Raw genomic sequence first — 12,561 nt, forward strand, 5'->3', positions numbered from 1 at the left:
AGCCCCCTCTCCTCCCAAGCCTGGCATATCTTTGTTTGTCTTAGCTTGTTTGAAACCGGATGGAAATTTTCGAAAGTTTTCTTTAAAAAAAATAGTAAAGAGAATGAATAGGAAAGGCAAAAGCTTCTAAGGGGACAGATTTATAGATGTTTCACTCTCATGAAACTCAAGCCCAGCCCCGGGCTGGCCGACTGGCAGCTTACGAGGCTCCCCCATCGGCTCCGCCCTCACCGCAGCCATCTGGGTCGGACGCCACAACGCAGCCCGCAGCGGAGCCAGGCCATCACTGCCCACCAGGATCTCTCGCAGGTGAGCACAGCTGCTGCTGACACCTCGCCATCTTTTCCTTCCTTTCTTCACTCATCCTGGCGATAGTTCTGAGCACCCATGTACAAGGGGCTTGGGCAGCACTGAGACGCCAGCCCTGCTTTCCTGGGGCTCCCAGCCCAGAGGGGAGACAGAAGGGTGGACAGGAGGTAGAAGCCAGGGAGGGAGTCCTGGGCGGAGCCGGTATGCAGAGGGGAGCCCTCTTGCAGGGCTGAGGGCTGAGGGCTGAGGGCAGTTCCTCGGGGAGACGGACATCTCAATCAGCACCTCGTACCCTAAGTCAAGCTGATGCTTCCCCGACATCCTCCAAGACCGCTCCCCAGAGCTGCAGGCTTCCTGCCCGAACCCATTTCCCAACCACATCCCTGCAGTAAATCATGGTGATGTCCACGGGCCAACAGCTAAGTACAAATTAGGTAAACGTCACTGGGGGCGAGGTGGGCGCCAGGCAGTGGCTGGCCAGCTGACGGTCTGATTTATTCCAAGGATAAGCTTTAGGGAGGGGCTTGGCATACTTTAAAATGCAGACGTGGACCCAGTAGGTCTGGGGTGGGGTCGGAGCTTCTGCACCCAAACAGGGTCACAGACAGGGCGGATACTGCTTGTCCGGGACCGCGCGCTGAGCAAGGGGCTCCGGGACTTCCAAGGGACCCGAGACTAAGTCTCCTTAGAGCCCCTCAGGAGTGCGTTTTCCATCACTTTTTGCTAAGTTTTGACCAGGCTAACTCAGAGACGTCCGGCAGCAGGGGACAGTGGGCAGAGGGCAGGCGCAGCGACGTGTGAGTCCCGCGAGGGGCCAGCCCAGGCCCTCAGCCTCCTCGGCAGCAGGTGGCCCGCAGGACCCTGGGGACCGCCCCGCACCTGCATCTCCAGCCTCCAAGGGGCCTCAGCCCACTGGCCAGTGCTCACGGGGTTAACAAACCTGGCAGTAGCTGCCCCTCTCCTCTGCCCAGAACCGCAAGGAGACTGGGATGTTACAGCAGGAGAGTGGAGGGACACCAGAAAGAACTTCCCAGGGGTCACATTCCTGACGGTCAGGTGCTACCCTGGGGTGGCAGCCCAGGCAGGCGCAGGGCTGCAGGGAGACTTCAGGAGGCCCTCAGGCCAAGCTTCCAAGCTGAGCTTCTCAGAAATTCCCCTCTTGCTACACTCTCCCCACTGCCCCCACGGGCTCTAGGGCTGCCTGTCTGCACTGGGCACGCCAGGGTCCTGGGGGCCAGGAATTTCCTGAGCCTGAGCCCCACCCTCCGATGGTGCCTTTGCACCCCGTGCCAGTCTGGACATGAGGCTAGCGCTTCCTGGCAGGGGGAGGCGGGGCAGGCAGGAGGGGCGCCTGCAATGAGGCTAGGGGTGGCCTGGTGCCGATTGGTGGGGTGGTGGGCGTGCCTCTTTCCGCTGGCTGCACGTGGTTAAGGGAGAGCCTTGTTCTGGCCGGGCACACAGCCCTGGAGGTGCTGGGGACAGTGGTGCCTCGTCCTGGCCCTGGGATCTTGAGAATCACTGGGCAAGACTGAGACTCTCAGGGACCTGGCCCCACCCTCACCACAGCCTCTCACACCCCTCTCCCCTCCCTGCCCTCTGCACCTTCATTTATACGACCATTTCTCTAGAATATCTGGGGACCAGAACTATCAACCCAGTTGGAAGCAGGCCCAGAAGGCTCTCAGCAAGTTGGTGACAAAGACAGAATTCTAGCCAGGGTGGCCTGATTCCAAGTCCACTGAACAGAGAAGGGCTCAAAGGTGCAGACAAAACTGGAGGAGGGGGCCTGCCGAAACCCCCACTCTTCCAGATCGTGCAGCCCTCACGGTACAGCCGGAGAGAAACGCAGCGGGACGGGGGAGAGTCGGGAGGGGAGGGGGGCAGGCAGCAGGGGTACGTTGGCGGGGTGGGGCTCCTGGGGAGGGGCTGGGGGGCTCCCGCAGTGAGTTACTCAGTCTTTGTGTCCTGCTCATTTGTTACATAGAGAGTTGTTAATGTAATACGAGGGCCTGGCACATCTGGCCGCTGCTAAGTACACACAATAAACTATAAAACCACACTGAGCTGGAACTGTGTCTCAGGCCCCCTACAAGCGCGTCGTGCTTTAACCATTTAACCCTCAGCACAACCCCACTTCACAGGTCAGGAAATTAAGGCACTAAAAGAGCAATCCTCCCCAGGGATTGACAGAAGGCAGAGCAAGCTCTGAACCCAGGCGGGGTGGCCCTAAGCTCAGCCTGTAACCCTGCTGCTATGCCCCGAACCTGGAAGGAGCCCACAACCAGGACGCTGAGGGGCCCCCGCCCCCATTCATGCGGAGTCCTCGCCCACCAGAGTCTGATGACTGACTGATTTGCAGAAGTGTGGGGACCCCCCAGCCCAGCGCAGCCCTAGATCCTTGCCTCTGCATGAGCCACGCTCAGGCCGAGGAGCCCTGCCCGGTGAGGCCGCCCCTCCTGGCTCCGGGCACTCAGGTGCACTGGACAGAGGCTGCCTCTCCCCGGCAGCATGCCTGGCTGGGGGGTGCTCCATTCCACCCACCGTTCCTGCCTTGCCCGCAGGCATCACGACTGTGGGAACAGAAGAAAAGGGTCTAGCAGGCAGGGACCCAGGGCACAAAGCACAGAGAAGGGATCCATCGAATCCACAGCCACCTGGAAAGGGAGGCAGCCCAAGGACCCACGCTCTGCAAACTAGAAACACGAGGCCCAGAGGCTGAGGGCAGGCCGGCTATGTGGCTTGTAAAGCCCAGTGCAAAATGAAAACATGAGGCCCCTTGGTTAAAAATTAAGAATTTGGGGACGGCAACAGCAGAGGAGCAATCCAAGCTGGGGCCCTTCTACGAGCACAGGGCACAGCCACCGTGGGGCACAGCCACCGCGGACCCCGGCCAGGACGGGCCCGGGTCCCCAGCTCACCAGCGCTGAGGCCGGTACCGCGCCAGGTGTCAGGAGGGCTGGGGTCCCGGCAGGCGTGTCAGAGGGACGAGCCCTGAGTCTGCGCCAAGGTGAGTGAGGGTGGGGGCCGGGCTGCCCCATTCCTCACTTCTGTCCCCAGCAGAGGTCCTCCAGCTGCCTCGTCACCATGTACTGCAAAGGCGGGGATTTGCCTTCGGCCCTTCCTGCCTCCACGCTCACAGGCCAACGCTGGGTCCACCCCACCTCCCACCCCCAGCCCTGGTGCCCCGGATCTCAGCTGCGGGAGGGCAGTGAGGGCAGGTGCTGCTGGTACAGCTCGCCACCTGCGCAGGGCGCCCCTGCAGGTGGAGACCGGGACTGCGTGTCTGGCTGCGTGTCTGTGTGAGTCTGTGTCTGTATCTGTGTGCCTGTGTGTCTGTCTGTGTCTGCCTGTCTGTCTGTCTGTGTGACTGTGTGTCTGTGTGAAGGGAGGGGCGATGTGGTCCTGAGAAGAAGGGCCCCAGCAGCACAGACCCCCCCTCCGTCTGAAGGGGAGGCCTGGCCCAACCCTGAGAGCCCCCCACCCCACACGAGAGACATGGTCCTGCCATCAGGAGCCTGAGTGGAGGAGGCAGGTGGACAGACAGAAGAACAGATGAGTGCCCCCTGCACAGTGGCAGGCGGCAGTGCTACCTGGCACCTCCCAGGGAGGGACACACACACCCCCATCTCAGCCCCCCTGCCAAGCAGGGCCTTTCTGCACAGCTTTCTCCGGGGCCACCATCGCCTGCCTTGCGGCGAGTGTCCCCCTGGGGCCTCCGGGACCTGATCCAGGGCATTCCCTGCTCACAGCCACCTCCCCAGGGTCTGCACGGGGGCATTGGTCAGGCATGAACTCTGCCCCTCTGTGCCCTCCTGCTGCTGCTGTGGGCCTGCCAGGTGCAGCCTCACCCCCACCATGTGCCACCTGAGGTGCGTGCTGGCCTCATGTCCCCCCAGCCCCCCAAACTCCCTCACCCTTATGTGGAAGGGGGAGCAGCGGCCAGCCCCAGGAGGGCGGTGGCAGACGAAGCCTTTGGCTCCGAGTCCTGGTGGGCAGGGCGCCCAGTCTGCAGCCGTGAGGTGGGGAGGTCTGCTCCCACAATGGCCAGGGGTCAGCGGCCCTGCCACTGACCCTTGACAAAAGGGACAGGGGACGGGGGCTGCAGCACAGAGGGGGTGACGGTGTTATCAAAATCCACAGGGCACTCACAGCAACAGGGGCTTAACCACAGGAGGCCCCTGCCCACTGAGCCCACTGCCCTGAGGATGGGTCATTGGGGAGGACCCCTCCTACAGGAGGTGTCCGGAGCCCCTCAGTGGTGGCTGCCTCTGGCCTGTTTCCAGGAGCCGAGGGCAACTCAGGTCGGGGGACAATTCTGACTAGCAGATCACTCCGGGCACTGGAATAAACCATGCCATCCTTGGTCCTCAGAGGCCCCTAGGAAAGCAGTGTACTGGGCAAGGTGCAGACAAGGACAATGCGGCCCCCGTCCCCTCCAGAGCCCATTTGACCTGGCTCTGAGCCTAGCACCACGTCCAAATTCCTGACACTCCCCTCCCACTGCGCTATCTGGACACCCTCGGGGACGCTGCCTCCTCCAGCACCTCCAAAGGCCAAGGGGGAGGGGAGGGGGGAAGACTCACTGCAGAGCCCACCCTCCTGGTCTTGCTGCCAGCAAAGCCCAGACAGCAGAGTGGCGGGGGCGCCAGGGCTGCTGCGGGCCTGCCTCCGGCCCTCTCCCAAGTGCCCGCCCCAGTCCCCGGGGCGGCCGAGTGCTCCAGCCAGAGGCCCGGGGCCGGGCACCATGCTTACACTTGGAGCCAAAGAAACGGTGGAGGCTGAGGGGAGGAACAGCCAGGTCCAGCAGCAGGCAGTGCAGGGAGAGACTCGACCCTTCCTGGCCAGGAGCAGACCAGCTTTCCCGCCACAGCGGGGCTCCCGGGTGCGCGCATGGTCCCCTCGCCTGGCCGAATGCTTCCTGGGGGTGCTGGATGATCTACCCCAGCTGCCCAACACCATGAATAGAGTTTGTTTTTGTTTTTATTTCTTTTAAAATGTGCTTTGAGGAGAAAAAGGCATAAAGTTCTGCTCTGGAACACCCAGCCTTGGAGAGGGACAGAGAAGGCCGTGGAGAGAAACCCAGGGCATCCAACCATCTTTCCTGGGCCAGCCCTCCCTCTCCCCAAGGGCCTAGCCCACCGGCCCCATCTGCCCCCCCTGGTCCACCAGGGCCTTCACTGACAGGCCCAGTACTCTGGCTCCTCTGAGGCTCCGACCTCTCGGCTAGTCCCCTGGAGACGCCTCAGATCCACCCTGGAGGAGGGCCAGCCTGTCTCCCCTACACCCTCACCACACCTCGCAGGGGCTCCCAGAGGCCATGGCTGGCAGGTGGAAGTGGGTGGGGAACCACACTGACTCTTTCCGAGAAAGATAGGAACCTGGCCGCCAGCTCAGCGGGGCTGCTAGGCCTGGGGGTTTAACTTGCCCAGAGTCTGCCCAGCCCTCAGAACCCAGACCCCCAGGCCTGCCCTCTGCGAGGCAGGCGCACCACGGTCAGAAGGAAGATGGCCAGGCTGAACTCAGCACTGCACGGGCTGGCTGGCGGCCTCAGCGAGCTTCTCAGTCCTTAGGGTGGAGAAGCAGACTCCTCACCTGTGCCTCCCCCACACGAGAAGAGATCGAGGTGCTTAAGAAAGGGCAGTGAATGCCGACAGTACGGCGGGGGCCCCAGCTGTGTCTGCAGGGCCCCCAGGGGGCCAGGCGAGCTGGGCTCCAGGAACTGGCCTTCCCAAAGGCCTAGTGTTCTCCTGGAAGTCCAGAGAATGGACATTTGAACCAGGAAGGCGCCTCCACCGTGTGCTGGAGCAGAGGGAGGAGGCAGAGAACGGCATGAGCCACGTCCCTGGCCCCAGCCTCCGACTCCCCGTCTCAGGGTTTGCCAGAGGGGACCCTTGGCCCGCTCCCCTCCCAGGGCCGGGGGAACTCAAGGTACAGGCCCTCCTTGCTGGCTCTGGAGGAGACAGCAGGCAGCAGCAGGGCAGGGAACCCAGTGGAAATGCTGGCTCTGGAGGTGCCCTGTCACCGGGCAGCTAGGCCCGGCCCCCACCTGCCCACAGCCAGCCCCTGGGGCGCGCTCTGGCACGGCGCGGGGCATGGTGCCAGCCTGGGGCCCTCCTCCCCACCCTGGCCTGCTGCCGCTTCCAGAATAACCCTCTGTCCACAGCGTGCATTTGGCCTCCTGGTGTTTCTTTCCTCCTGAGACCTGTTCTCCCATGTCTGAGGGAGAAAAGAGACCTAACTTGTTGTTAGAAATTGGGGACCACCCCCCTTTTCACCAGAGGACTGCTTAGCACAGAGGGGCTCCCCCAGTTCTGACAGCCCAACTCAGGGAGTCCGTTTCAGTTTGTCTAGAAGAACGTCTTTTCCAACATAGGGGAGGAGGGTTGGAAATTTCTCCCTGACCCCTGTCCCTTGGACCTTCCCAAGGTGTCCAGAGCCCCAGCAGGACACCCTGTCCTTGGCCCTGCGCCCAGCAGGTGGGTTACTAGCCTAAGGGCACTCAGCCCCTCTGATCCTTGAGACCCTTAGGGCGAGTCCGAGGGTGGAAAGGGAGCGGGTATGTCAATGGTGCATCCATACCTGCCTCTCCGTGCACTGCCCCAGGGAAGTCTCATTCCACAGAACTCCATTTCTAGGGAGAAGCTGGACTCTCCACACAGCAGTCACCTGGAAACCTAGACTGTCCCTCTGGGAAGAGTCCTCCATGGGCCAGGCGTCCCCACCAGGAGGGCTCCGGGGAAGGCATTTCCTGAGGGGAAGGGAGGGGGCCTGACCAGTGAGGAGGGAGGCAGGCGGGATGGCCGCCTGATGGGGTCTAGACTCTGGCGCCTGAAGTCCCCCATCACAGCAGCTCTGTTACCCCCTCCCCAGGCCTCAGCAGATCCTTTGCAGTTGAGGGTTGAGAAAACAACCACGGAGGTTTTAAGGCAGATACTAGACAAAGGCCCCCTTGGCTTCCTTTGTGCCCTTGCACATCCCCACACCCCCATGGGGGAGTTCTCACCAGGAAGAAGCCAAAACTCTGGACAAAGACGCACAGCCTGTAAACTGAGGCGCCGACCTGGACCCAGGGGCTGGGCCGGGCTCCCCAGGGCCTGCCTCCCCACCAGTGGGCACGGGGGCCATCAGGGTTGAGAGCCCACAGGATAGAGGGGGACCAGGATGGGAAGGCGGGGCTGGCCGGGCGGGCGGGGCCAGCTCTGCTCCAGGCCAGGCTTTCTTCCTCTCTGCCAGCCGCCCCACCCGGCCGCGCCCTGCCTGCTGCTGCTGGAGGCCAGAGGTTTCCTTTTTCTTTTGCCTGCGGCTGCTTCCTGCCTTTCCTTTGAACTGGGGTGTTGGTTCCCCACAGGCTCACCCTCCTCCAGTGATCCCCGCCCCCCTCTGCCTTTGATGGGCCCGGACCCCCCAGGCTCTGCTGGCACCCAGCTTCTGGGGTGGTTCCCCCGCCCCACCCACCCTGCGCTTCCCTGCCCTGGGACCTGAGATCAACCTTCGTCCCACCCTCAGCAGCTCTCCCTGGGGGCTCCCCTGCTGCACTGGGACAGGAGGCTCAGAGTTGATTTCTCCTGCCTCTCCCACGGTTTCTCGGTAAAACCTGTGACACTGGCATCCACAGCAACTGAAGGGTTAGAACTCACAGTCCCCAAGTCTGTGGGAAGTGGGCGGGGCAACAGCACAGGCTCTTAGAATCTATTAGGAAAGGAAACAGAAGCCTGGCCTCCAAGGTCAAAATCTAGAAGAGGCACGTGGAACCCCCAGACATAGCCCCCACCCCCCAGCTCAGCTCTTCTCCACCAGCTGCAGGTGTCTCTGCTGCTTCAGACGACAGGCCCTGCAGGGCCCCGCTGCTGTGTTGGGGAGCAGGCTGGGGTCTCCCACCCGTTGCCCCGCCACCCCCATGAACCTCTATGTGTGCACCAGCCAGGAGAAAACTGCTACTCCAGATTCCCAGAGAGCCCCCCAACACACGCAGGCACGCACAGGCCTCCCCCCGACACACGCGGGCACGCGCAGGCCTCCCCCCGACACACGCGGGCACGCACATGCACCCGCCTATTCCACACCTTTCACAGAACAGCTCCTCTCCTCCCAGCGCTGGCTCCAGCACTCCGTCCTCCCGAAAGACTTCCACGGCTGACAGTTCTCGGCCTGACCACCCCAGTAACAACACCGGCAAACACTGAGCTCTTCCCGAGGGCCAGGCACTGTTCCAAACCCTTTACAGACTCTACCTCAGTGAATCCAGACAACAGCCCTGCCTACGAGGTAGGTATGAGCCCCATTTACAGATGAGGAAACTGGCCCAGATCACCGGCTCACGATGACGCCAGCCCTGCTCCACTATGGCCAGTGCCTGTGCCTGGGCCCCCCACTCCCCCCAGCTCCCTGCCTCCGTCTCATCACCCCTCAAGCAGGGGTGAGGAGGATGTGAACCACTCAGAATCCACGCACACTCCCATGTGACCTTTCGTCAAGTCCAGTGGTTGTCACAGGCAGTCTTAAGAGGACTGAAGTCCCAAGGGGGCAGGAAGCTGGCGGGCGGGTGGGTGTTGCCTGGGGTGGGGCCCCTCCCTCAGTGCCAGTGCAGAGGGGATGGAAATGGGTGCTGAGGGGAAAGGTCAAGTGCATGTGCCCAGGTCTTTCATAGCAGCCGCCAAGGCAGCTTTTCCCCTGCCAGTCACTGCCCAGCACAGCTCAACTCTGGGGGTAAAAGGAGGGACTCAAGGTACCAGAGATTCTCCAAGCCAGGACAACTCAGTGTCGCCAACATCTGTACGTGCCGATCTCCTCACTGGGTGGACGTGGGTCAGGACAGAGAAGGGGAACCCCACCTTCTCACGCTGTCAGGCCGGAACACCCAAGAGCAGGGGCTGCAGCACCCCCAGGTCAGTTCCCAGGAGGATGTCCAAACCCCCGTGAGCCCCGTGAGCCCCGTGAGCCTCACTGAGACCACAGGTCAGAGGTAGTAACAACGAGAGAACTTGCAGGGCTGAGCGTTTGAAGCCTGGCCTTTCCACCTTATCAGCAGGGCAGCAGCACCCAAGGCTGTCATCATCTTGCCCTTGGGGGTAAAGCAGAGATGGCAGTGGTACAGAGAAGGCTTTCTGGCCTTCCCTGGAGCCCAGATGGACAAGGCAGAGCTGTGTGCACAGAGAAGGGGAGTGGGTAGAAGGGAGGGGCAGCGATGTGAAGTGCGCTGGGAGACCTGCAGAGTCACCTGGAGCCCGCAGGTCCTTGGTGCTTCCTATGGTTCAGTCTGCGGCTGCTTCCAAAGGTCCCCAAGTACCCCCTCTGACCGGCCGCTCCCTGAACATCGAGTGCTTCCGTCTCACCTTCACTTCCCCACCCTGTGTCAGGGAGACCTGCATGTTCACCCCACCCCCAGTATCCGCCAGCCAGCTGGACCCCAGAGCCCCAGGCCAGCCAAGCACTGGCGAGCCCAACACACCCCTCCTCTCCTCCCACCACCAGCGGCTCCCTGGGTCCTCCACTCACCCCAGGCTCAACTCCCTCGTGTTAAGGTTCAGCTTCCAACCGCCTCCACCAGACACCCACGGGAGGCAGGACAGCGATGGCCACCTGTCACATGGCAGGCATAGTGCTGGGTACTTGATCCAACACATCGCCCCACTGAATCCCTGCCACCACTTCTCCCCACGCACAGATGAAGGCTTAGGGGACTTTGGTGGTGCAGTAGGGGCAGAACTAGGAAAGCCCTGGGGTCTGGGCGGCCCAGACAGAGAGGCCCTGCTGGTCAGGGCCTCAGGTGCAAGTGTGTGCTGTCCTCAGCAAGTGTTGGGCCGCCTGGGCTGCAGCTAGACCTGCACTCCCTTTGCTGAGGAGGGAGGGGAGACCCTCACACCTACCCACCCTGAGTGTGGGTGCCTGGGCAGCTCTCCAGAAAGGCCAAGGAAGAAGCCCCCTGCCCCCAGCAGAGACCCTTCAGTCACCATCCAGACAAGACCCCTGCCTCCTGCCCTCCCTCCACGATTCCAGAGTCTGCTGCTAAGTCCCACTCTGTGTGGGACCCTGCCTTCCCCACCCCCCAACTCTGGGAAGCACAGTCTGAGTCTTGGGAGAGAGGAGCTTTCTCAGCCCCCATGGAGACATGGGATTGGCTCAGAAAATCCCAAATGCTGACTTGCCAGCTCCAGGGGAACTGTGACAGGACAGTGGGGGAAACTTCCCGTTGTCATGGATGGTGGGACGCTGGAATTGTAACGGCGGCACTGTCTTCTCCTTCCCCAAGTCCTTCCACAGAAAAGGTGTGTCTCGGGGAGGAGGTTGGACCAATCAGCCTCAGGAAGGCCCTGTCTCCCTGCCCCTCAGCCTGGAAAAGGAACCTTTCTTCTGCTCCCCCAGGGAAAAGCCCCACAGAAGTCACTTCCAAACCCTTTTTAGCCACAGAATCTGTAAGGAAGCAATGTCCTATACCACCCACATGGTAATCGGCTCAGGGATCCACCCTGTGTGGAGCAGGTGCAGGGCCAGGGCCACCCTCCCTTGCCAGAGGCGGGGCCCCTCACGGCCCCAGGGCCTTCACCCTGGGAGGGGGAAGGATGCGGTTTGCTCTCCTGGAATCTCTTCACTATCTCCTCTTCCCTGGCCCCCAGCCCGTGTCTCTGGGAGTGGAGGGGGACATCCCACAGGGACAGAGAGATGGGGAGGGGAGCCTCCCTGCCAGCACTGAATGCCCTGGTCCCATTTAATTCAACAAGTACTTGCCTGACTCTGAAAACTAGCCCGGCTCCCGCCTGCTTTCTCAGAGCCCCCAAGTCCTGCAACCCAAAGTGATACAGCACCAGGACCCCATCCCTCGGACAGAGGGCCCCAGACTTTCCCACTTAGTCTCCTCGTCTGAGTGAAGGTGATGGGGCCTGGGCAGGGCTGAGCCAGGAAGGGTTTCCTCTCCTTAGAGCCGGGGCAGGTGGTCTGGAACTGCCCTCACCCACTCCTCCTGACCAGGTGGTGAGTGGTCAGAGCCCACGCCTCAGGCCCTGAGGCGGAGCCCCTCTGAGCCACCCTCAGGACAGCCTCCCCAGCAGGGTCCCCTTCCTGAGCTGTCTCACCCCAGCTCAGACTCTAAACACAGCCTGCCCACAAATCAGTGTCTCCAACATGGCCTCGTGGGATGTGACTTCAGAGAGGACCCTGGGGAGCCAGGAGGCCTCAGTGAAGAGAGGTGCTGCAGGCAGGGGCCCTCTTGGAGGAGACCAGAGTGGGGAAAGACCCTCTCCCGGCTTCTGGGACCTCCCACCAAGGCCACTCAGCCTTGGTGTGACAGCTCTGCTCTTCTGGGCAAACAACCTTTCCACCCCACTGGGCCCCCTCCCTTCACCACCACCAAGTCATCCAGCGTTGCCAGCTATGTCCAGGGCACTGCTCCGCGGGAGAAGAAACCAGCAAGAGGAGAAGGGGGCAGGCCTGCGCCCCTCCAGCCCAGGTACAGAGGCCACCTCTCACCAAGCCTGGGCTCCCGGGGCGAACCCCGAGATGGGGCCAACTGGGAAACCAAGCCAGGCACGCTCAGGCGCACTCCTGGTCGATCCTCTGTCTCAGGCTTTCCTCCCCGCCCCAGGCCCGAGGGCCCGCGGCGGGCGGCGGAGGGAGAAAGGCGCGGTACTCACAGGTAAGCCGTCAGGGGGTCCAGGTCGCGCGGCACAGCCGAGAGCCCGCGCTCCGAGCAGTCGGCCGACAGCGTGATGCCGCCCCGCTGGCAGCGGCAGGGGGCCGGGCAGGCGGGCCGCGGGCCGGGCTGAGGCGCGCCGCGGGCGCACGGGCAGGCGCACAGCGCGGCGCAGAGCCACAGCGCGCGGAGCCCGGCGGGGCTGGGCATCTCGGCGGCGGCCCGGGAGCGGCGGGCCGGGCGACGGGCGGCGGCACCTGGCGGCGGGGACACGGGCTCTGCTGGGCGGCGGCGTGCGCGGCGCAGTCAGGCTGGCGCAGGCATCGCCGAGCGATCTTCGCTCCTGGTTTCACGGGTTGGGCTTGGCGAGGGAGGGAGACAAGGCGGAGGAGGAGCCAAGGCAACTTTCTCGCCCGTCGGCTCCCTTCCCTCCTTTCTTCCAGCTGGCGGGGGCTTCATCCAGGAAAGAAAAAAAGCAAAGAACCTGGGGAGGGACCTGCCGCGGTTTGGAAACGTCCCCCGAAGCCCGGGCTGTGGGTCAGGACCCCGTGCCTGCAGGGACTGCCTCGGGGTCACAGGGGACTCAGGAGCCCTGCGGCAGCCCTGAAGACTTTCCACAGCTCCCA

General features: G+C 62.7%; 1 protein-coding gene across 1 annotated transcript in view; it reads right to left on the minus strand.

Annotated features, from left to right (window-relative positions):
- The window catches only part of LGR6 (leucine rich repeat containing G protein-coupled receptor 6), an 86,099-nt gene extending 73,836 nt beyond the window's left edge, over positions 1-12,263 (minus strand). Inside the window, exon 1 of the mRNA XM_074351492.1 lies at positions 11,937-12,263. Within this exon, the coding sequence (XP_074207593.1) occupies positions 11,937-12,145 (209 nt within the window). The 5' untranslated portion in view covers positions 12,146-12,263. The remainder of the gene's footprint in view (positions 1-11,936) is intronic.
- Between the last annotated feature and the right edge of the window lie 298 nt (positions 12,264-12,561).

Source organism: Camelus bactrianus, chromosome 23, assembly GCF_048773025.1.
Source record: "Camelus bactrianus isolate YW-2024 breed Bactrian camel chromosome 23, ASM4877302v1, whole genome shotgun sequence".
NCBI lineage: Eukaryota > Metazoa > Chordata > Mammalia > Artiodactyla > Camelidae > Camelus > Camelus bactrianus.